We start from the raw sequence: 25,392 nt of genomic DNA, 5'->3' as shown, positions 1-25,392 counted from the left end.
ACACACTGTGTATGTTATAAGAATATTTAAGAAATAGTCAGAGATTTGAATCTAATCCACCAGTTTTAGGGTGGAGCCTTTAGTTATCAAACCCGAGGCAAAGAGAGCAAAGGCTCAGTCATTAAAGAAGTTAAAGAACCATTTGTGTCAAAGCAGATAAGATGAGAAACATGCACAATATTATTTGAGTCTCTTAATCACATAGAGGCTGCCCACCAAATCATCAGGCACTTAAAGTATCATTATTCAGTACAGACACTGGAAAATCACCCTGCCATGCCACAGACCTGTACATGAAGCAAAATGGTAATAAAGTTCTTTTATATTAAAGAATTCATACAAAGCCTCCCTTTATTATGCAGACTCAGCACAGAGCATTGTGTACCCCAATTTCATGAGTGGAGAATAGTTTTAGTCTGTCACATCATTGTAGTGGCAACCATCCTGTTTACACCATGTATACGGTATGAATCCTGTAAAATGCTACCATTCATATCAATACGCTCTGTTTACAATGTCCAGTGGCGTTTTTTAAGTGTCCTACTGCAAAGCACACAAAGCATCCATGAAATACATGAAAAACTACTTTGTGAAAAATAACTTTTGTTATTCCAGCTAACTGACAATTTGCTCCCTCATTCTTCCTGTTCTTGTTCCTGTTCTTCTCTGTCGTCTCTTTCTCCATCCTCCTCACTCAACTAGAAACTAACAAAAATATAAATCTTATAATAATTATTACAAGAGTAACTGGGGGATCCATGATCGACAACGGGATAACACACTGCTTAGTTATGTGAAAACATCATCAATGAATGTGGGCAAACAAAAGCTTTATAATTTTTGGTGAATTTAAATGTTACAGTGAATAAAACACAACCTGATCCACAACTGAATAGAGGCTGCTGCTGGACATAGAAAGGTAACATCATTTTGACTTGCTGTCACCTGGATCTTGAGCTGTAAGCAAACACAAAGTCACAGCAATGTCCTGTCAGAACAGTTTGAACTTTTGCTGTATTCCAGTTAAAGTGTGTTTCAGAGGTGGATATCACTGTCACCTGATCCAGCCCTAAAGATGCACTTTATAAAAATGTAAAGTTTTAAGAATAATCCTAAAAGTGGAGGTGGTCTCTTCCTCCCTTATCTTGCATTTAAACATTCTAATGAATAAAATACAAACATTGAAGGAAATAAGGCAAAATACATATATGTTTTTCATATATATATATATATATTAGGGGTGCAACGATACACAAAATTCACGGTTCGGTTCGGTTCGATACTTTGGTGTCACGGTTCGATATTTTTTCGATACAAAAAAATGTTCATGCATTTTTAATTTGTCATTTATTAAAATTATAAATATATATTTTAACTCAAAAGTACAGTTTTTAAATTTAACCCTAACCCTTGTGCGTGTTTTTTATTTTGACAGCGAATGCACACCTGCGGACCACTTACAGTGGGGCAAAAAAGTATTTAGTCAGCCACCGATTGTGCAAGTTCCCCCACTTAAAATGATGACAGAGGTCAGTAATTTGCACCAGAGGTACACTTCAACTGTGAGAGACAGAATGTGAAAAAAAAATCCATGAATCCACATGGTAGGATTTGTAAAGAATTTATTCGTAAATCAGGGTGGAAAATAAGTATTTGGTCAATAACAAAAATACAACTCAATACTTTGTAACATAACCTTTGTTGGCAATAACAGAGGTCAAACGTTTACTATAGGTCTTTACCAGGTTTGCACACACAGTAGCTGGTATTTTGGCCCATTCCTCCATGCAGATCTTCTCGAGAGCAGTGATGTTTTGGGGCTGTCGCCGAGCAACACGGACTTTCAACTCCCGCCACAGATTTTCTATGGGGTTGAGGTCTGGAGACTGGCTAGGCCACTCCAGGACTTTCAAATGCTTCTTACGGAGCCACTCCTTTGTTGCCCGGGCGGTGTGTTTTGGATCATTGTCATGTTGGAAGACCCAGCCTCGTTTCATCTTCAAAGTTCTCACTGATGGAAGGAGGTTTTGCCTCAAAATCTCACGATACATGGCCCCATTCATTCTGTCCTTAACACGGATCAGTCGTCCTGTCCCCTTGGCAGAAAAACAGCCCCATAGCATGATGTTTCCACCCCCATGCTTCACAGTAGGTATGGTGTTCTTGGGATGCAACTCAGTATTCTTCTTCCTCCAAACACGACGAGTTGAGTTTATACCAAAAAGTTCTACTTTGGTTTCATCTGACCGCATGACATTCTCCCAATCCTCTGCTGTATCATCCATGTGCTCTCTGGCAAACTTCAGACGGGCCTGGACATGCACTGGCTTCAGCAGCGGAACACGTCTGGCACTGCGGGATTTGATTCCCTGCCGTTGTAGTGTGTTACTGATGGTGACCTTTGTTACTTTGGTCCCAGCTCTCTGCAGGTCATTCACCAGGTCCCCCCGTGTGGTTCTGGGATCTTTGCTCACCGTTCTCATGATCATTTTGACCCCACGGGATGAGATCTTGCGTGGAGCCCCAGATCGAGGGAGATTATCAGTGGTCTTGTATGTCTTCCATTTTCTGATGATTGCTCCCACAGTTGATTTTTTCACACCAAGCTGCTTGCCTATTGTAGATTCACTCTTCCCAGTCTGGTGCAGGTCTACAATACTTTTCCTGGTGTCCTTCGAAAGCTCTTTGGTCTTGGCCATGGCGGAGTTTGGAGTCTGACTGTTTGAGGCTGTGGACAGGTGTCTTTTATACAGATGATGAGTTCAAACAGGTGCCATTCATACAGGTAACGAGTGGGGGACAGAAAAGCTTCTTACAGAAGACGTGACAGGTCTGTGAGAGCCAGAGATTTTCCTTGTTTGAGGTGACCAAATACTTATTTTCCACCCTAATTTACGAATAAATTCTTTACAAATCCTACCATGTGGATTCATGGATTTTTTTTTCACATTCTGTCTCTCACAGTTGAAGTGTACCTCTGGTGCAAATTACAGACCTCTGTCATCATTTTAAGTGGGGGAACTTGCACAATCGGTGGCTGACTAAATACTTTTTTGCCCCACTGTATGTGCAGCCCTGGTTATTTAGCTCATCATATTGCAGCCACAGAAATTCTTTTGTCCATGAAACCATAAAGCTGCACTTTCTTTTTGCCTTATAGTCTGATTTGTCATAACTTCTCCGTTTTGTGGTAAGCTTTTCTTTGGCTGTCACTTCTTCACCCTGACCTGTCTTATTTGGCTCAGCAGAACTGAAATGCTTTTACACGCTCACTCACATAAGCTCAGCGATTCTCTGCGCGATCAACCTTTCACATGTTTAAGCTTGCGGGAGATTTCACTTGTCATGTTTGCATAGTAAGCTAACGATTAATAAGACGATGTCAGAGGAATTGGTGCACAAATTATCATCACTCACAGATCAGTGCTGTCGCTCACTATACACAGTTCGCACGATTGCAAAGTGAAAGCAAAGAAACAAGCGCAAATTCAAACGCGACTTCAATATGTCACATATTGACAGTGGCTCACCGATGCCAATGACATAATTACCCAGCTACATTTCTGAAAGAATGCAAAAGCATTGACATATATTTTTCCTACAATAGCCCGACGGGCAGGGAAGAGATAGATTTTGGTAGCCCGACTGAAAAAATCGCTAGCTCCGGGACGTCGGGCTAGCGATATTGCAAGCCCTGTATCTGATTGAGGAATCACTCATCTTTGGAAAAGAGAGTTTATTACAGATAAATGGCTCTTTCCAAAATAAAAGCTATACTATCCGCTTCTTCTGGGCTATATTCTCAGCAGCATAAGGAGAATCATGTGCTAACAGCTGTCTAAATGACTCGGCTAAAGTTAGTAGCATGCTTGTTGTTTTTGTCTTTGCACTAGGATGATGTCGGCATAAATGTGCAGTCATATTCGTTGTGTTCCCACTAGTGCTTTCAGGTTAATCTCGTTGAAATGACCTTAACGCCACAACACGGCAAATCTCCGTTAACGAGCTACCGCCGATCGCTCCGTGCATGGGGCTAGACGGCCAACACGTTAATCAGAATCAGAATCAGAATCAGAATACTTTATTAATCCCTGGGGGAAATTATTTTTTGTTACAGTGCTCCATTTTAAACCAACATTAAGACAAGACAGACAATACACTAACTAAGAATAGTACAATATATACATATATAAACATACATACTTCACTCATAAATAAATAGTTGGAAAAGAAACATGTGTAGCTGTAGCAGCAAACAGTGTGTTAAGTGGATGCGTTGTACAGGGAGATGGCCACAGGCAGGAATGATTTCCTGTGTCGTTCAGTGGTGCTTTTCGGTAATCTCAGTCTCTCACTGAACGTGCTCCTGTGACTGACCAGCATGTCATGGAGTGGGTGGGAGGTGTTATCCAACATTGTCTTTATCTTGGACAGCATCCGCCTCTCCGACACCACCTTGAGGGTGTCAAGCTCCATCCCCACAACATTACTGGCCTTACGGATTAGTTTATTAAGTCTGTTGGCATCTGCGACCCTCAGCCTGCTCCCCCAGCATGCAACAGCATAGAGGATCGCACTGGCCACAACAGACTCATAGAAAATCCTCAGCATTTTCTGGCAGATGTTGAAGGACCTCAGTCGCCTCAAAAAATAGAGACGACTCTGGCCCTTCCTGTAAAGTGCTGTGGTGTTTTTAGCCCAGTCCAGTTTATTGTCAATGTGTACTCCAAGGTATTTATAGTCCTCCACGATGTCAACACTGACCCCCTGGATTGAAACAGGGGTCAAGTGTTTCCTGGTCTTCCTGAAGTCCACGATCAGTTCCTTGGTCTTTGCCACGTTGAGCTGCAGATGATTCTGCTCACACCACGTGACAAAGGAGTCGACCACAGCCCGGTACTCTGTCTCATCATCCCTGCTGATGCATCCAACCACCGCAGAGTCATCAGAAAACTTCTGAAGATGGCAGGTCTCTGTGCAGTGGCTGAAGTCTGTGGTGTAGAGGGTGAAGAGGAAGGGGGAGAGGACAGTCCCCTGTGGTGCCCCTGTGTTGCTGATCACCTTGTCAGACACACACTGTGGGAGACGTACATATTGTGGTCTTCCTGTCAGGTAATCAACAATCCAGGACACCAGAGAAGCATCCACCTGCATCGCTGCTAACTTATCACCCAGGAGGGTCGGCCTGATGGTGTTGAAAGCACTGGAAAAGTCAAAAAACATGACCCTCACAGTGCTCGCCGGCTGGTCCAGATGGGTGTAGACACGATTGAGCAGGTAGATGATGGCGTCCTCAGTTCCGAGACGAGGCTGATAAGCGAACTGAAGGGGATCCAGATGTGGTCTTACAATGGGTCGCAGCTGGTCCAGGATGAGCCTTTCCAGGATGAGCCTTTCCAGGGTCTTCATGATGTGGGAGGTCAGTGCCACGGGCTAACTGCGCTAACACACTAGTTCACTAGTTCACTAGTTCACACCAATGTAATTGAGCATTGCATGGCACATCCAACATACTGTTTTACTTTAGTCCATGACTCGCTTACCTTCAGGGTCATACGTCACATGAAAACCAAAATAATTCCAAACGCCAGATCTGAATGAGGTTCAATTTGCCTGTTGCAAGTAGAGCTTAACTTCTGTCTCGCTAGCTTGCCCTGCTCTCTTCCTTCTGACTGTGCTGTCTGTGTTGAGCGCTCAGTGGATCTGCGCTCGACAGTGCAGCCTAGGCGGAGTAGTCGAACACAGATTCACTGAGCGCTCAACACAGACAGCATCGTCAGAAGGAAAATTGATAAAATAAATTACAAATGTTGTATTGTTCGATACATATGCGTACCGAACCGAAAGCACTGTATCGAACGGTTCAATATCGATACGAATATCGTTGCACCCCTAATATATATATATGTGTGTGTGTGTGTGTGTGTGTGTGTGTGTATTCTTTCAATGGGCACAGTCAGTGAGCAAAGGATCTCTAACAGGCATGAAACAAGGTAAATGAATGAGGTTTCGAGGTAAGTGGGTGTAGAAGTAGCACATGTGGCAATCTGGGGATAAAGATTAAAAAAAATTAAGGGGTGACTCTGAGCATAGGCGGTGGGAAATGGGTCTTGAAAGGGTTAAGGGAGGTAATTGGCACAGGATGCAGGTGCAGCTGTTTTCTCAACTTCTCAACTTGAAAGCACAGGCACACCTGCACACACACAAGCACATGTACTTGACTACAGTCTTGTAAAAGCCAAAGCCAGCCCATGCCAATTAGCTGGTGGTGAAGGTCAGTGAAGGTCAGTGTTTGTTCGAGAGAGATAAGTTTCCCATTAATGGGTCAGTACCTCTACTTCAGTGTATAGGGTCTGAGTCACTTTAGTCTCTCACATACACACACGGGCACACACACACACACGGGCACACACACACACACACACACACACACACACACACACACACACACACAAAGGAAAAACACACATACACAGAGAATATTTACTGTGTGCATTCATCCTAAAATAAACCTCCCTGTGATCAATCAGTGTGTTGCTTTTCTTTTTCTTTACAATCCCATGCCACTTAAATGTAAGTCACAATTTGAAAAATATTTGGCACAATAATGTAGACCATAGTTTACTTTTGACTGATAAAACTGTTAACCCACTTCTTGTTTTGTTGATTTTTTACAGCTTATAGTTCTTATTTTTAGCTCACATTTTATCTGACAGTATATTTCCTTTTTATTCTAAACTTGGATGGAGAAAATATATATTTTTATATTTTTTTAAACAATGATTTTAATCGAATTTCATACCATAAAAGGTACTCTTTAACATTAAATAGAACCTTATTTGAAACGGTGCTTTAATTCTTATTGTTTCATTTTTATCTTCTAAAAATTCACAATGATTATAATAACAAGTTCATATATTTTACTTACTTTCTTTGTTAAAAAAAATCAGATGGAGGAAATGAAACATATAGAGACCACTTCTCTTTATAAATCTAAATATTCACTTCACTTTCAAATGGAACCATAGTATCCCCACCTAAGTCTGTGTTTGTGTTAGGTTAGTTTTGGTTGGTTTGGGATGTTTACCAGTGATATTTACACACTTGTGCCCTTATGTGCTATTAATGATAATGTTTCTTATCATAACTGGCATTAATTTTTATGCTTTTACTGTTTTCAATAGGTATACAATAGGTATATTGTGGGGTATGATGGTGCCACCCTTAAATAATCTTCAGCACTTGTGTGAAGTGAGGATATTTCTTCCTTTGGTTGCTCCCTTTATTCACAGTCACAGTCGACCATTTGCCTTCAGTTCACCCTATCCTTAACATCCTCTATTACACCAACATTATCCATGTCCTCCTTCACTACATCCATGAACCTCTGTGGTCTTCCTCTTTATCTCCTGCCTGGCAGCTCCATTTCAACACCCTTTGTCCAATATATCCACTATCCCTCCTCTGCACATGTCCAAACTACTGTATCTCAGCCTTGCCTCACTAACTCTGACTCTAAACCACTCGACCTGAGCTGTCCCTCTGATGTATTCATTTCTAATCCTGTCCATGTTGGTCACTCCTAATGAAAATAATAGCGTCTTTAAATCTGCCACCTCCAGCTCAGCATGTCAGAGCCACTGTTTCCGAACCATACATCATGGCCTGTCTCACTACCATCTTGCAACTATAACTATGACCTGTATTTATGAGCCCGAGCAGTGTCTGTGTCTCATTCTGTCACGATTCATAGTGACACTGAAGGTGTTGAATGTATTTTGTTGGACTTCTGTCTCCAGAGCAAATTGCCCTGTAGTGACATTAAAGTTTTACTTTACTCTAAGTTGTTTTACTGGAACTGATAAACTCCAGCCTGGCTTCACAGCCTTGACTGTAATTTACATAGAAGAGGCTTTCCAGTCTTCAGGGTGTCCATCTCAGGTATTTGTAGGTGAGTAGAAATTGTGTGAATTGATCAAATGCTTGCTCTATAGTAGCTATAAATGTCACAGACATTTGAAATAGAAAATAACTTTTCCCCATCAATTTCACACCTGCACAAACACCCACACAAACATATTGCTCACGAGCCCCTCTTTTTTCACTCCTAGACAAACTTCCTCTTTATTCTATGAACATATTTCCCACCAACATCACCAATCTGCTTTCACCGCTTTCTTCGACCCTCTAATCTACCGCAGATTTGCATCAGCTGGTCAGTGAGGAGTGTGAAGAAAGGAGGTAAAGGTGTGAATCAATAGTCTCCGTACCCTGCCTTGTGGCGACGCTAGAAATCAATAGCATTGGGAAATTAAGCTGTAGTCTTTGAATAAATTGAAGACACCGGAGTGCACAACATAACAGCTTGTTGCAAAATTAGCAAACCTGGTCACATTAACATGTAAAGGATGTTTGTTAGGCTGCGCTTTGGAAATACTCAAAGTCCCAAGAAGCCTATTCGCTTCTGAGTTCTGGCTAAGGAGAGATTATAAGGGCTTTGTAATGATGGTGTCCTGGAATAAAACGATAACCAGTGCATTCAGTCTCCAAAGAGGGGGAAGAATCAAATATAGCTTATGGGAACACAAGGGCATATTTGACAATACAGGTACTTTATATTCCAGCAAACAGAGAGATTTTTGGAGAGAGGAAGCTTAATAAAGGTGACGGCATTGTGTTGGGACTGAGCTGTTTCTCAGCTGTTTTCCTCCCAATTCGGTGTTCCTTTATAAATAACAGAAATAACTCCCATGACTTTCATAATGGCGCGATGAAGGTGTGAGGTGCTATCTATTCAATACCAAAACACATTAATGAAAACAAAAGAGGAGCTCTTATTCAGCAAATGCTGGGATGCTGTGCGTGAAGAACAAAGATAGAGATCAGACGTTCATTCAGTCAGAAAAGAGCCACTGATGTGATTTCAAATTGCGATGAGAAGAGGATTTCGCATTTTACTAAAGCAATCATCGAGAAGACACAGTGATGTGGTGCGGCCTTTTCCTTTACTAATTAAAAGACAACTAGAACGGTAGAGCAAAGCATGATCAACAGGACCTTACCCATCCTCTAAAAGTCTACACCATAATCAATAATTCATTTAAAGCCTGGCAGTTTATTCAAATCAGTCAGCTTGGAAAAACAACATAAACAAGGCAGTAGAGCCAGAGAGACAGGGGAGAAAAGAAGGGGAGATAAGGGGATAGAAAGACCAGAATAAGAAGAAAGAAAGGGAGAAGCAAGTGATGACACAGAAATGAGAAGAGAAAGTGAAAGTGAAAGAGACGGGCTGACTGCGTGTGGAGTGAGACAGGAAAAGTTCGAGAGAGGTAAGCTCTGTTATTTCTCTGAGGACTTGTGTGAAGTAGCTCATACTAAGGCCTCTGGCACCACATCACTCCAACCAGCCTAATTGCAGTCCAACGGGAGTGGAAAAGCCTTGTACAGACCCATAGGATTTCTGCATAAAAACAGCACCAGAAACCAGCAACCTTGTGTTGCGTAACCAAGTCAAACTTCTGTGTTTTCAATGATTTTTGGAATTCTTCTGCCCCGCATTTTTCAAAAGCGATATTGGCATTATTTGCAGCAGATGGCTGAGGTTATTACAGAATATAATCAACATAGTTTAAACAGTAAATGTGTCCACTGACAGCAGATCTTTGGAAGGACATTAGGGCCTGAGCTGTGGTCTCCTGAAGATCATAAGAAAAGGTTTCTGGTAACAAACAGTCTCTGTTGTTTTTATCCATTATGAAAGTTTCTGAAAGTTTCCTACAAACACAATTCAAAATCTTTTGAATGGGTGCCATATGTTGAAACACTGTAAGCTCTACAAACCATGATTTTACACATCATCACAGATTGCCAGACTTACCAGTCAAATTGATGTAACTGTCAAATAGCAGATAACTGTAACACTGATTTGCAATTATTATCAATCTTTATCATTTCATGGCAACATGAGCCACAGCTTCTGTGTAGTGAAAGCAAAAACATGAGCCACAGCTTCAGTGTACTGAAAGCAAAAACAACAAAAAAAAAATCAGATTTTTGTCCCCATAGTTTTTGCTGGAAGGAACAGCAAGGCCATTTTCTGAAACAGCAATGTTAATAATTGGGAAATCCTTCCTGCTTGACAGCTTTGGCACGCCAGGGGGACCAAAGGTTGCCATCTGGAGGAAAAGGGTGGGGTCAGCTTCGAGACTGGAGGGTAAGAGTGGAAGGCAACATGAGGCAGAATGGAAATGATATCACTCAACTTATTCAATATTCATTACTGCCACATACAGACATCTGTGACCTGGGGGCTAATGGTGTAGCTAGCCAAGGTCTGTGGGTGTACACATGCATGTGTTACAGGATTCATGTGGTCTGACTGAAAGCTGGGACTGGGGCTGTGTTGAGGATGAGGTGTTTGAGAGGCGGAGTCGAGGTGTTATATATGCACACACATGTGATCACATTTGCACAAAATGATGAGCCAGTACAGTTTTATCACCACAGAACTGATTTGGGTTATCTAATAATAGAGATATTAGCATGTTTACCAGCTGGATTTATGAGTATATGTTACATTTTGGAACAAAAGTCTTCTTATGTATAAAAGTTACACAGCTCAAGAGCTACCTGTCACCTATTACAACAGAACAGCAGAGATAAGCCAGGAAAGACAGAAGAGAGGAGAGGGAAGGCATGTGGTAAATGGCTTAGGGGCAGACTCGAACCCAAGGAGCGATACTGGACATTTAATGCAGTTATGAAAAGACTGAGTGAGGAAGAATAGGTTGTTATATTGTGTTTTGTGTTTAGACTACATGTGTTTGTGGATCAGCTGAAGCCAGAGCATGAATTCTGTATTTTATTGATCCCACTGAAACTTTCCTCCACTTCTTCCTCTTATTGTCTCATTATATTTCTGTACAGTCAGCAAGAAAGTGAATTATTCACCTATTATTCAAGGGAAAGCCTCAAAATATGGACCAGCTACTAAGCAAATTTCACCCAGTATATCTGCCATACATTATATACAGTGTTAAGATGTCAACACATACGGCAATAAAGATTCCTGTTAATTAACTGTAAACCCAGTTTATCAGCTAATGTATGTATTTCATTATTGAATATCGTTCTGTCAAGTCAACGTAGAATATATATATATATATATATATATATATATATACTATATAATAAATCATGTTTCCTTTAATTATGCTTTTCATTTATAGCCACACAGACAATTACTGTACTCCACAATGCTGAAACAAATACACAAATGCTCTAAGTCCAAAAAATAAAAAATACTGAAATACTGAAAGAAACATACATTTTTTAAATGTCATGTTTGGAGCCCCAGCAGTTCTAAGGTTGGGTTTACAGAAGTACACTGATAAAAGCTATTTTGGAGAGATGTATATATAATCTATGCAAATCATATAAAATTTACTCTATTATTGCACTCAGCAAAGGAATTATAAAGTAATGGGTTTATTATACCCTTTTCTTAAGAGTAACAACATTACATTAAAAAATGCAGTAAAATATACTCCCAAACCGTGAGTCTTATGTTCCTAATTGCGCATGCGCCAGACCGCGCTTTTTGACTGAGCGGGACTGCAAGAAAATTCTGGGTCTTTTTTTCGGCTTCCATCGAACCCGATCGAACCACAGAAGTGAAGGTAAGCTATTTACACAGGGTGAATAATATATAATAGCGCATACAAATGGTAATTTTTGAAGTGATGAGCTATTACACCTTACTTGTATTGCTTAGGTCTGTGTAATGCACCATTACTTGAAATGAAACTTTGAATCTGTTGCTGTCTGTTAACCGTCTAGACAACTGCCGGTAAGTTGCAATGAAATGTGTTCGTGGTGCGCTTTTTATCAGTCAGCATGCATGACCAGTCCTGGACTGGTAATCGGAACACTGAGGTCGTGTCCAAATTCATGGGCTGAATCCTCCTGAGGACCCGGCCTTCGTGGGCTATGTGGGCCGGGTCCTCAGAAGGTCGGGTAGGCCGGATGTAAACCTACGTTTAACCTGAGTAGCGAAAGACAGCGGTGATCTGAAAATGATGTGCCGGGAGTTGTGCCGTTCTCGGCGGCTCTAGTGACCCTCGAGCTCCCGGCTAGCTATCGAGCTGTTGGGTAACAGACGTCTCCGAAAACGTCGAAGCACTTTTGCAAATATGCAATATCTTGATAAACCGAGCAGATATTTGAAGTTTACACACCCACATTCTCGCCTGAAAATATGTTAAAAGTTTATTATATGACCCAGAAAGAATAATAAGAGTAATTTTAAAACTTAGTAGCGGCCGCCATTGCTGGAAACTGGAGTTTGGCTGGGCCGCGCTATGAATTCTGGGATATGGTGGGCCACGAAGGACACACCCGACCCATCCTTCAAATTCGGGGAAAAGGAGGACGCATTGGTCAGCCTTCGGCGCGTCGCTGTGACGTAATCGGTCTACAAATGCGTCCCCAGGAGGATGCAGCCCATGAATTTGGACACCCCCAATAATTACAATCGCGGTCTTTGCAAACTACTTTCCTGCCTTGATGGAAAAGAAAATGGACGTCAGACGATTTTTAATTTTTTTTTTTTTTGAGAAATGCAATCCTTAAGTTGTGGTGGCTCTGCTTCTGGGTCAACACATAAAGCAGGTAAACAAACTTAAATCCGGTATGTCTTTGAGATTCTATGAACACTGGTAAATGGACTGATTCTTATGTAGCGCTTTTCTACTCTCCCGGAGTACTCAAAGCGCTCTATACAACATGCCTCATTGCCATCAAACACGACTGTTGGGCAGATTATTCCCAACAGTCGTGTTTTAAAACTCTTAAAAAACAGCTGTTGCATCCGTCCGCGTCTCCCCATTGATCTTCACTGTAGCTCATCATCCCGGAGAGCTCACTGAAAGCTTTCTCCCAGCTGTAACTGCTTTGTTTTAGCAGCACCAGAACTTTCTGAAAAAGCTCTGAAGCATGTTTGCTTGTATTTAAAAATGTGCGCGGCAGTAGTCGCTTGTTCTGTCATGCAGATACCGCTTTGCTCCCGTATCTGCTTCATAATCCGCTCAGCTGTTCGCACTGCGGGGAAACACTGGGACACAGCAGCATCATGAACTCCAGCTATAGGGAGATTTTTCAGCAGCAAAACAAATAAAGCCAACGTGAAACGATCAGTAAAAAACAAAGACTGCTCTGAGAGTTTGAATTATTAACTGTATTTATTGATGTGTGGTTAAAGAGTATCCTATAGTGATGTGTGGATCGATCCTGAAATATCGATTCCTCCGATACCAATCATTTATGTTCTAGAATCGATTCTCACATTAAAATATCGATATTTTAGTAATTTAGGGTAAATTGTAGTTTATCATTAACAGGAACACAGTGGAAAGAAACTATAACATTCAGATTTTCTACATTCAAAGGAACTACTTCCTCTTCCGCCTTTCATAGTCATGTGCGAAATACGGCTGTATAAATGTCTCGCAGCCCCTTGGCATGCGCGCTCACAACAATGGCTGAGCGTAATTGTGCGGACGTATTTTACCTCCACAAACAGCTGAGACGTGGTTTGCGATATATGTGGCAAAAAAGTGAGGTGTTGCAGTCATACTTGCCAACCTTGAGACCTCAGAATTAGGGAGACATTCAAAAGGGCTGTTTGGGGGGATAAATACATTTTACAGTGTTTATTTATCGGATAAAATACGTTAAATCACCGTTATTGTTGGCCGGCCCAAAAACAGCGGGGGTGTCCAAATTCAGAGGCTGCTTCCGCCTGAGGACCCGGCCTTTGTGGTCTAAAGAAAGCCGGGTAGTACGTCACGAGCTCCCTCGGTGGAGTGAAACTCTGCCGTCTGCTCCTTGCTGTCTAAAATATAACCGGGCGCTGACGTAAACGCTTCTGTTTAATCAGTTTTCTGTTTAACGTTTATTCAGCTGTGTGAAAACCCCGGAGGAACCCTCCCGAGGGATAAATAAAGTTTAATTTAATTTAATCAGAATCAGAATCAGAAAGGGTTTTATTGCCAAATGTTGAGCAGGTTTACAACGTTAGGAAATTGCTGCGGTGCTTCAGTGCAAACATACTGTCATAAATTACGCTTAAATAGACATGAAAAAAATAAATAAATAAATAAATAAATAAAAATGAGAATAAGAATTAAAAGTGCTAAGTAGATAGATAGATATATACATGATATATACATGAGTGCAGGTGGTGATCAGTGCCACACATGGAATGATGCAGTGAACACAGCGTAGGGTCATGTGTTAGTGGTGGGAACAGTCATACGGTTACTGTTCATGTGTCCAACAGCAGAGGGGAAGAAACTGTTCTTATGGCGAGAGGTTCTGGTGCGAATGGACCGGAGCCTCCTGCCTGAGGGGAGCAGGTCAAACAGACTGTGTCCAGGGTGAGAAGGGTCAGCTGAGATCCGAGCTGCACGCTCCAGTGTCCTGGAGGTGTACAGGTCCTGCAGAGATGGGAGTCTGCAGCCAATCACCTTCTCGGCAGAGCGCACAACACGCTGCAGTCTCTGTTTGTCCCTGATAGTGGCTCCAGCGTACCACACGGTGATGGAGGAGGTGAGGATGGACTCGATGATTGCAGTGTAGAATTGCATCATCGTCCGTGTTGGCAGGTTGAATTTCTTCAGCTGCCTCAGGAAGTACATCCTCTGCTGGGCTTTCTTGATGACGGAGGTGATGGTGGGCTCCCACTTCAGGTCCTGGGTGATGGTGGTACCCAGGAAGCGGAATGAGTCCACAGAGGTGATGGGGGTGTCAGTCAGGATGATGGGGGGGAGTGGAGCTGTGTGCTTCCTGAAGTCCACAATAATCTCCACTGTCTTCTGGGCATTCAGCACCAGGTTGTTGTGGCTGCACCAGGACACCAGACGTTCAACCTCCCTCCCGTAGGCAGACTCCAATAACGGTGGTGTCATCTGCAAACTTGATTAGCTTGACAGACTGGTGGGTGGAGGTGCAGCAGTTAGTATACAGGGAGAAGAGCAGAGGAGAAAGAACACAGCCCTGAGGGGAGCCGGTGCTGATGGTCCGGGAGTCCGAGACATTCTTTCCCAGCCTCACATGCTGCTTCCTTTCCGTCAGGAAGTCAGTGATCCACCGGCAGATGGGATCAGGCACATTCATCTGGGAAAGCTTGCCTCGGAGATGGTCTGGAAGGATGGTATTGAAGGCAGAGCTGAAGTCCACAAACAGGACCCCGGCATAGACCCCCGGGGAGTCCAGATGCTGCAGGATGAAGTGTAGGGCCATGTTGATGGCGTCATCTACAGACCTGTTGGCTCTGTATGCAAACTGCAGGGGGTCCAGGAGGGGGGCCGTGAGGGTCTTGAGATAGGAGAGAACCAGGCGCTCAAATGACTTCATGACCACAGATGTCAGAGCCACGGGTCTGTAGTCATTTAGTCCAGTGATCCTAGGTTTCTTGGGGACAGGGATTATGGTAGAGGACTTGAAGCAGGCAGGCACATGACATGCCTGCAGTGAGGAGTTGAAAATGCCAGAAAACACTGGGGCCAGCTCGTTTGCACAGTGTCTGAGGGTGGCAGGAGACACACCGTCTGGGCCGGGAGCTTTTCGAGCATTCAGACTCTTAAACTGCTTCCTCACACCTGCTTCATGAATATGAAGAGTTGAACCGCGCGCAGCAGATGAAAGCCCTCCAGCTTGAGCGCGCAGTCCGGGATGTCTAATCTAATCTAATAACTTTAATCTCAGCCAAACCGATTTACTCACGAACAAATAAAACACTGAAAAAGCCAAACAATAACATTTTTAAGTTATCAAAGTGACTTATATATCATGTTTAACCCGAGTAGTGAAAGGCCGCGGGGGTTTGAAGACGATGTGTCGGTCGGCTCAGATATTTGAAGTTTACACAGCTACATTCTCACCTGAAAATATGTTAAAAGTTTTTTTGCGACCCAGAAAGAGAAATAAGAGTGATATTAAAACTAAGTAGCTGCCGCCGTTGTTGGAAACTGGAATTGGCTGGGCCCGCTATGAATTCTGCGATATGGTTTTTCAATTTTGTTGCCCGGGTGGAAAATCGGGAGAAATTCAGGAGAATGGTGGCTCCGGGAGATTTTCGGGAGGGGCACTGAAATTCGGTATTCTCCTGGATAAATCAGGAGGGTTGGCATGTATGGTTGTGGCAACATCACTAACCTTGTCAAACACCTCAGAGTAAATCATATCACAGAATATGACGAGCGTATGTTGAGATGAACTGAAGAGGAGGACAGGGACAGGTGCTGCCAGGGCGAGACAGACGTCTCTCGCGGAGTCCTTTAGTGCTGCAGGCAGGCAAGGTGTTCAAATAGCGCACAACTTCAGTTTTTTTATTTCTATATGATGAACCCTGCATTATTAAGTGATAAGAACAAGTAATCTGATGACCTATGTCCAAATAATGATGTCCAAATAATTTCCCCCAGGGATCAATAAAGTATTCTGATTCTGATATAATCATTATGACGCTATAATTTGAGATACAATAAATAAAATAAGTTTTTGTACAAAGTATCGGTATCGGATCAGTATCGTCGATACCACCCTGAATATTACTTGGTATCAGATCGGAAAGGAAATCAGTGGTATCGCACATCACTAGTATCCTACTCATCGATAAGTAGGGGCAGGTCCCGCCTTCCTCACCTCTGATTGGATAGAAAGTCTCTCCTACTTACTGATGATTAAGATACTCGCTCACGGGGCGGGACAAGTGTGTCTGAGAGAGGGAGGGCATTTCATGAGACCATCAGTGTTGCCAACGGTCTCTGACAGAAAGTAGCTGAAGTTCCCCAGGGTGTCACACCAAAATAAAAGCAGGGGGGTAAAGCTCCCAGCCTGAAATGTTGTCCCAGGCCTGTGCATGACTGTCTGACTGCTTGTTTTAAGTTTAAAAATTAGTCAATGCTAGCTTTTTCTAAAATATTGAAATGTTAAAATGTTAAAAAATAAAACAAAGTACTACTGTATCCCACTAGTATGTGTGAAAATACCCACTGTTGCTGCATCTACGTTTTGTTTTGTTTTTTGGAATTGTGGGATCAAGTAAAATATTTTTGAATTGATTAATATTGTATTGGGTAGTGTTAGAACATCAGTGCTATAATAATTGTTTTCATAATCATACGTCCCCAATTATTCAGCGGGCCACATATAGCAACCTGATTCTTTTAAACACCTGTGGTCCAAATTAATTTTGAATATTATATGTCTGGGCTATAATTTGGAGAGATACGGCATGTTCTGTGAAGCATATTACATCTATGAATATGATCTATGAAGCTAATTCCATGAAGCATAAATATTAATCTATGCAATTGCAATGCTTATTAGTGAGGGTACACATTTTATTTTTACAGACCCTGTTAAATCCAGTGGCACCAAGGTATTACAATACATAATGTGATTATAGTTGTGCACACCTTAAGGTACACTCCTGACCCCAGAGTCCTCGGACACAAGACTCTTCTGTGGCGTGTGTCCGCAACTTCCCTACCACCCCTCAGTCTACTGTGGTGAACAGTGTTTGCACCAAGTTCATACAATAAAATAATGTGATTAATACATAAGTAAAAGAAATTCCTATAAATGCCCCTTCTTGCTTTTTTATGTTTTAACATTTTTGTTACACTTACATGTTTCCAAATGTTAACACAGATGTTCAGAGTAAATACAGATTGTAGTTTTTTTATACTGAGATGAATTTCATTTAGTTTGGGGAAACAGCTCTCCAACTTTACCTCATATAGAAAAAGTCATTTCCTTCTAAACCTAATAAGTGGTTTTGTCATCTAGCAAGAACTGCAATCAAGCATTTGCAATAACTGGTGATGAGTGTGTTACAGCACTTTGGAGGAAATTTGGTCCTCTCTTCTTTGCAGAATTGTTTTCATTCGGCCACTTTGGAGGGTTTTCCAGCATAGGCTGAGTTTTTAAGGTCATGCTAAACCATCTCAATCTGATTGCAGTCTGCACTTTGACCAGGTCAAAACCTCCATGTTGTTTTTTGAGCCATTCAGAGATGATCTTGCTGCTGTGTTTTGCATTATTGTCCTGGTGCACTTGAGCTTCAGGGCACATTAAATGAGACAAGTGAGGCCTTCAGGTTTTTCACATTTTCTGGATTAAGGCCCTCATCGTGGATCGATTCCCAAAGCGCTTGAAATGCCTTTGTAACCCTTTCCAGACTGATAGAGTTCAGTGTTAATTAGCTGTTTCTTTAGATGTCCACGATGTTGCTTTCTGAGATCTTTTAGTCAACTTCACTTTTTTTTTGCCTGTCCCATTTGGTTCTTTAGCCGTCAGAATTGTTGTCTGAAGACCAACAAGGAGACCCAATGGATTTACTTTCCCAAATGGATCATCACGGCCTTGCCGTATTGGTCCATTTGATCGACCTTTGTTGTTATTATTTATTTTATTTTATTTTCAGTTGTTACAGATGGGACAGACATGACTGAGGAATAGGAAAGGGAGAAAGAACGATGAAGGAGAGGAGCAAAGAGCAAAGAAAAACTGAAGAACAATATTCACCTTATGTTTAATTTCTACCTTCATTAAAGAGAGAGAAATTTTGAGGTTAGATAAATAACTTGTAACCAGGTACATATCTGAAAATTTCTTTTGTGTAATGTATTTTCTTATTTTTGTTGCATGAAGAATCTGTGTATGTGGACACTCACTATTTGCCCTCTTTTCAGGTCCTCACGTGTGTCCCTTACAAGCAGAGACTCACTGATAGACGACTCTGTTACCAGTTCTAGGGCTGACGCACCCACCCACATCCCCACCCCGGTGTATCCTTTATAGGTATGCAAGTTTCTAAATGAAATAAATCACATTGACCTTAAAAATGTGGTTAATCTTGACCAAAGTCCTCAGTTATGGGAAAATGAACTGGAAATGCAAGTTGTGCAACTTCACAACCACAAAAAGATTAGACCTGCTGAAACACGTCAGGCTAATACATGGGCATTTTGGTCGAGTCCACTCCATACCCTGCCTTCATGCAGATTGCCCTTGCACTGTCAAGACATGGGGTGCATTAAGGACACATTTGTCAAGGCATCTTTCACAGTCATCCCAGCCAGGCAACATCCTTTCATTCACGTGCATTGTCTGTAATTCATGTGCTTTTGACAGTGGGAGGCAGTTTTTTGAACATCTTGGTGGCCATCTAAAAAAGTTTGAAACTGTGCCATGTGTTTTTGAGGATTGTGATTATAAGGTTAACAAATACACAACATTCCACAGCCACAAGAGTAGAAAACACAACCCACATTCCTTGGAAGATTTCAAGACTAATGTTCTTCATCAATACCAAAAGAACCCGGATGAAGAATGTGACATTGTTGACGATGACAATGAATGTGGCTCAGTCCTTGAGGAGGATGAGGACTTAAACAAAATTATTACTAATAAAGTGGGACTACTCCTCCTGAAAATGGAGAGCATTTTCAATGTCTCCAATTCATGCATTGACGAACTAGAAGAGGAACTTCATTTCCTTACAGCATCTGCATTTGGTCCCGTCATTAAAGAAATAATTCTGAGCACTTTGAGAAAACATGGCTGTACATTGGAAGACTCAGTGATTTCAGAACTGGTCAAAGACCTTTGCCGGCTAAGCCCTGTCTGTGCTGCTTTAAGAGTGGAAGGGCCTTTAAGCAGTCAGTTCAGGAGAGAGCAATTTAGAAAGGAGCATCTCTCATTGACTGAACCTGTTGAGTACATACTTGATATATATACCAGTATATACCAATCCTCCCATTATTATCTCAACTTGTGGACAACAGAGACATTCAAAACACAATATTACAAAACAAAAGGCCATCTGATGTCTCTTCGGAATACAAATCATTTAATGATGGATCTTTACTAAGAGAAAACAGCTTTTTATGTGAAGACGAACTGAAACTCCCACTCATCCTTTATATAGATGACTTTGAGATATGCAACCCTCTGGGAACATCCCGCAAGAAGCATAAAGTCACAGCTGTGTCTTGGGTGTTTGCAGACATACCTGCCACATTGAGATCTACACTGACTTCCATTTACTTAACCATTTTATGCAAGGCAAATGATGTCAACCAATTTGGCTATGCAAAAGTTTTGGACCCACTGCTCAAAGATTTGAAGTCCTTTGAAGATAATGGTATTTTTGTTTCAAGTCTGGGCAAAGTGGTCAAGGGCACTGTACTTGCTGTAGTCGCTGACAATCTTGGCGCTCACTCAATAGGCGGGTTTGTTGAACGCTTTTCAGCTTCACATTTCTGTCGCTTTTGCATTGGCGAAAGGTCACAGATCCAGGAGCATGAAGTAGGAGAAGGACTGTTTCCTCTACGGACTAAGTCTAACTATGCCATCCATGTCAAAGCAGCACTGTCTGATCCTGCAGAAGCTCACCACTGTGGAGTTAAAAGACAGTGTCCAATCTCAGACAGATTCAGTCACTTTCATGCTACATCAGGTTATCCCCCAGATGCTTTTCATGATTTGCTTGAAGGGATTGTACCTGTTGAAATTTCACTCTGTCTTGATGTGTTAATCAGGAAGAAATACATATCTCTTGAGCAGCTCAACCGTTCCATCCGTTGCTTTCCTTACAAATGGAGTGACAAAACAAACTGTCCACAACCCATTGCCCCAAATTTCACAGCGCGAAAAAGTGTAGGAGGTAATGCACACGAAAACTGGTGTTTGTTGAGAATGATACCACTCATGATTGGTGACAAAGTACCAGAAGATGAGCCTGCTTGGGACGTTTTGATGACCCTGAAAGATGTTGTTGAGCTTGTCATGGCTCCTCTCCACACAGATCACACAATAGGATACATGCAAAGTAAGATCTCAGAACACCGTTACAGATATTTAGAAGTGTTCCCAGAGGAGAAACTGAGACCAAAACATCACTTTCTCGAGCACTATCCTTTGCTTACAACTGTTTACGGGCCACTTGTACATTTCTGGACTATGCGATTTGAAGCCAAACATCGATTCTTTAAAAGGATTGTGAGGCAGACTGGGTGTAGAAACATCCTCATGACAATGGCAAGAAAACACCAATCGATGATTGCGTATCATACCCACGATTACAACCACCAAAGGCCAGCACTGTCAGTGTCCCAGAAGACTCAAGTGGCAGTCGATGTTCTAAAAGACAGCATTAAGGAGTCCCTTGCAAGGAAGTTCCCCAGGGAAGACTTTGTGAACATGACAAATAAAGCAACCATTTTAGGCACAGACTATAATATTGGCATGATGCTGCTGTTTGGTTTAACAGGAGGCCTACCTGACTTTGCAGAAATCCATCAAATAGTCATTGTGCACAGAACTCCTGTGTTTGTTCTGAAGTTGCTTAGAGGCTGGTACTGTGAACACCTGAGGAGTTTCAAAGTAGAGCACACAGGAGAGACAGAAATCCTTAAACATTCTGAACTGAAAGAAACATGGCTGCATACAATACAGCAGATGGCCGTATGGTGTCCCTTAAACACTTCATTTGCACATCAGAGTAAGTGTAATGGGTTAATTATTTCTGTTATATCAAATGTTTGTGCACTTATTGAAATTATTGAAAAAATATATTATTTTACCAACAACTATATGGGCAGGCGTCCTGTCTTATTTGTTTATTGTAATGTTTATTTACCAGGAACAATACATATAACATTGAAAAAGAAAATGGAAACATGTGATGCATACTTAACCCTCCTCTATTCTATTGCCCTTATCTCCCTCTTCTTAAAATGACAATCAAAAATTCTACTGAACTAAATCTCTGCTTTTATTTCTCTGGCAGAAGATAATGAAGAAAATATATGCATGTAAGCTTATCAACTATTAATAACCTGTCTCAATTTCTTTTCTTTCTCTGTCTCTACAGCTGAGGAAACACAAACCAAACAACAATGGCAGTCCAGTTAAGAGTCATTTTAGAAGAACACAGCATTCATAAGTTGACACTTCCAACAGGAATTCCTAATACAGTGGAAGATCTTGTTTCCATAATTACTGAAACTTTCCAGTTGCATGGGGAATTTGGACTGCTATACCAAGACAAAGACTTTGACAATCAGTTTTTCAGTGTCATCTCAACTGCTGACTTGTATGACAAGGCCACTGTTAAAGTGATCCTTAAAGAGCCAGTAATCACCCTTGAATTACAACCAGTATGTGAATCAGGATCATCGTCTGCATTGAACTCTTTGACTTCAGTGAGCACTCATCCTGCAAGTACTACTGAAACGGACATCTGCCCTGCCAATCATGATGCACCCTCACAGGTGTCCGACTGCGCATCATCAAGTTCCAGTGACACCATCATTCTCCCTGATTCATGTCGCCCTGCTGCGTGGCCAGTGCCATTTCAAGTACCGGAGTTTTCCCGAGACATACAACTAATCCTCGCTGAGGCAAACAACTCATATGGCAACACTGGAAGACCTTTCATGGATGCCAGTGTTAAATCAGCAACAATGCAAGACCTTGCAAAAGTAATTTTTTCGTACACTGCTTACCCAACCAATCAGCAGATCCTCTCAGTGGCTGAAGCCTTGGTTTCAAAGTTTCCGTGTCTTAAGGAGCCAGGATCATTTGCCGGCTTATATGCCTGGCAGCAGCGCATAAAAAGCAAGATGCACAATTACAGTGCCAAGCTAAGATCTCGAAAATTTTCTTACCCGGAAATTGAAATTAATGCCTTAAAAAGGTAGCATCCAGCTGATGCAGTGCCATCAAAGAATGTAAAAAAGCAAAAAAAAAAGCAGAGGTTAATTATCTCCCTCTGCATCCTACTGGAGAAACCCAAGAGACACTGGAGAAAGAGAGGCTTGAATTAATTTATGAAATAACAAAGAAAAACAATGCAAATATAATTGCAGATAAAATGAATAAAATGTTCTCTAGCCGAAGACTTGGAGTGGTCAGCCTCTGCCCCTCTGTGGGTGAGTTAAAAGAAAGGTGGCCAGCATTATTCACTGAGGCTCAGGTAAGTATGTGTGATAACTATTCCTATCCACCAAAAAACAAAAGTCAAACAAATGTCAACAAATTGAAATGTCATTTTTTTGTCCCCTTACTTCTTAGCTCATCGAAGAGTTCAGACGCATCACCACAGTTTCTTTGGTGGAGACATTCATGCTGAAACTTGATGAGTACACACCAGGTCTTTTGCAGCTTATGCCTGCCAAAGGAGGAGCCGCTGGTTCCAAGATGAGACCTCTGCTGGACACTTTGAATGACCTATGTTATTTGACTTTTTTCACAAATATGTAATTATGGAGGGCTGCAGTGGGTAGCAAGAAGGTCCTGGGTTCAAATCCCAGCCCAGGGTCTTTATGCATGGAGTTTGCATGTTCTCCCTGTGCATGTGTGGGTTCCCCCCGGGTACTCCGGCTTCCTCCCACAGTCAGAAAGCATGGCTGTTAGGTTAATTGGTCTCTCTAAATTGTCCTTAGGTTTGAGTGTGTGCGTGCATGGTTGGTTATCCTGTCTGTCTCTATGTTTCCTTGTGATTGACTGTCCAGGGTGTACCCAGCCTCTCACCTGTTGAAAGCTGGAGAGAGGCATCAGCCATGTTTTTGTTTTTAAGTAATTCACTATCACAGCACTATCCTTTGCTTACAACTGTTTACGGGCCACTTGTACATTTCTGGACTATGCGATTTGAAGCCAGTCTTAATGTAAGTAAATCACTCGACTTAGTCTTTTCACTAAATTGTATCTCCCTACAGACACAGAGCATTGAGAAGAAAAGGGATCTCCTTATCTGCTGCCTCATTAGCTACCTCGGGGAAAGACAAGAAGATCTTTTTCATGACTGCCAGGTTTGTCATATTGATAACAGTTTACTTATTAACTCAAGGGATCCTAATGTTCTTCTCTCCTGTCCTGAAATATGAAATATATTGAAAAAGCATCTTAAATAAAATAAAATGTGTGCATGCTTTTTGTGTCTTTCTTTTTAACACGTAGGAATGTGAGGATTACACAGACAATATGATGAAGGTGATCGTGATCCACAACATCATGGCTGAGGAGGATCCATCAGATGTGTTCATTGTGATTGAGGGAAACCAAGTGATGGAGGGATGTGGAAGCCGAACAAAGGCATGTGTACTGCTGATGGGACTGATATATGCCCTCAACCTCGAATATCCGAAGGAGCTGAAGAACACATTTGACACTTTTCAAAAACTGTTTTTGGAACTTGACGGGGCCAAACTACTGAACAAGGTCCACGGCCTCAAAAATAAGCTTATGCAATGCACACACCTTTCCCCTCTTGTTCCCAGAGGACATAGCTTGATGGAGCTGTAATTTTTCTTCTGACAGCAAGCACAGAAACTATTGAATGTTGGTGTTAGTGTTCTGTTCTATCTATCCATATGTTTGATAACGTACATGCACAGAAACAACCTTGTAGAGTTTCTGTATGTGCTTTTGGCTTTTAAAATGGACTGAGTGGCCTTTGAAAGTGTTGTCTGCATTAGCCGTTGTGTTGCACTTTATTCTGTATTTTTATGGAATAAAAACATTGAGATGATGAACCATTTGAATATCTTTTTTGGGGGGGTACATTTTACCTTATATGAATAGGTAATGTTTATCAACTGATAATAATTAAATTTTATTACTAATTATCAGGTATTACCAACTAGCAAACAAGAGATAATTTTACCTAATTTCAATGAGTAAGTAGCTGTTGAATGTATACATAAATATGGGGTAAATTTTACCCAATTTAATTAAGTATTTCATAGCTTTTTATTGAAGTTATTTTATACACAATATATTGAACTAAATCTACCCCAAAAAAGTCAATGCAAATTGTTACCTCAGATTTATTGGGTAGATTCTATAGATGACTTCTTACAGTGTATAATTGGTCTGTTTATACCAGCAAGACAAAAACTTCATTATTAATCTATGACAGCAATGCATGGTAAAGGATGCAGTTCAGTGGGAAAGAAAGTGAACATGAAAAGTGAAGTGTTTTCAGCTCATTTGACGTGCATGTCACTGGGTGGCCAAAAAGAACCCCACTGGGAACTCTGGAAGAAGATTTAAATTTCATGCAGCTGGTGGGGGTGGGAGGCCAGGATCAGTTTTAATTATCACTGAGCACTAAAGCAACGTGTGACACTGGATGGTTTGGATCAGCACTGCTCTGCTTCTTAATTCATTCAACATTTTTATTGTTTTTTTTTTATTTGTCCTCATATTCTCTGCTCTGAGCGCTCATCTAGAGCATGGTATTGTCATGGCCACTCACGCCCTTTTGTTTGTGCATTTCAGTCTGCCATTGACTGAAAAATTGCTCAGTATTTTATT

General features: G+C 41.6%; 1 protein-coding gene across 3 annotated transcripts; it reads left to right on the top strand.

Moving 5' to 3' along the window:
- The first annotated feature begins 18,538 nt into the window (after window positions 1-18,538).
- LOC120742207 lies at window positions 18,539-25,070 on the top strand. Of its 3 annotated transcripts, XR_005697818.1 has the most exons (4): window positions 18,539-18,867; window positions 21,944-23,047; window positions 23,146-23,885; window positions 24,034-25,070. XR_005697818.1 is itself a non-coding variant. In XM_040045375.1 (2 exons), exons 1-2 carry the CDS (start codon window positions 20,767-20,769, stop codon window positions 21,982-21,984), a joined length of 846 nt encoding a protein of 281 aa, XP_039901309.1. In that variant the 5' UTR covers window positions 19,815-20,766; the 3' UTR covers window positions 21,985-22,812. The 3 variants fall into 3 exon arrangements, 1 of the variants encoding a protein (XP_039901309.1); XR_005697817.1 differs by lacking the exons at window positions 18,539-18,867; window positions 23,146-23,885; window positions 24,034-25,070 and adding an exon at window positions 18,929-21,571 and having other exon boundaries at window positions 21,944-22,812; XM_040045375.1 differs by lacking the exons at window positions 18,539-18,867; window positions 23,146-23,885; window positions 24,034-25,070 and adding an exon at window positions 19,815-21,571 and having other exon boundaries at window positions 21,944-22,812.
- Window positions 25,071-25,392: the final 322 nt, after the last annotated feature.

The sequence above is a fragment of the Simochromis diagramma genome, unplaced genomic scaffold (assembly GCF_900408965.1).
Source record: "Simochromis diagramma unplaced genomic scaffold, fSimDia1.1 OVJJ01000079.1, whole genome shotgun sequence".
Taxonomy (NCBI): Eukaryota; Metazoa; Chordata; class Actinopteri; order Cichliformes; family Cichlidae; genus Simochromis; species Simochromis diagramma.
This window is presented reverse-complemented; position numbering and strand designations above follow the sequence as displayed.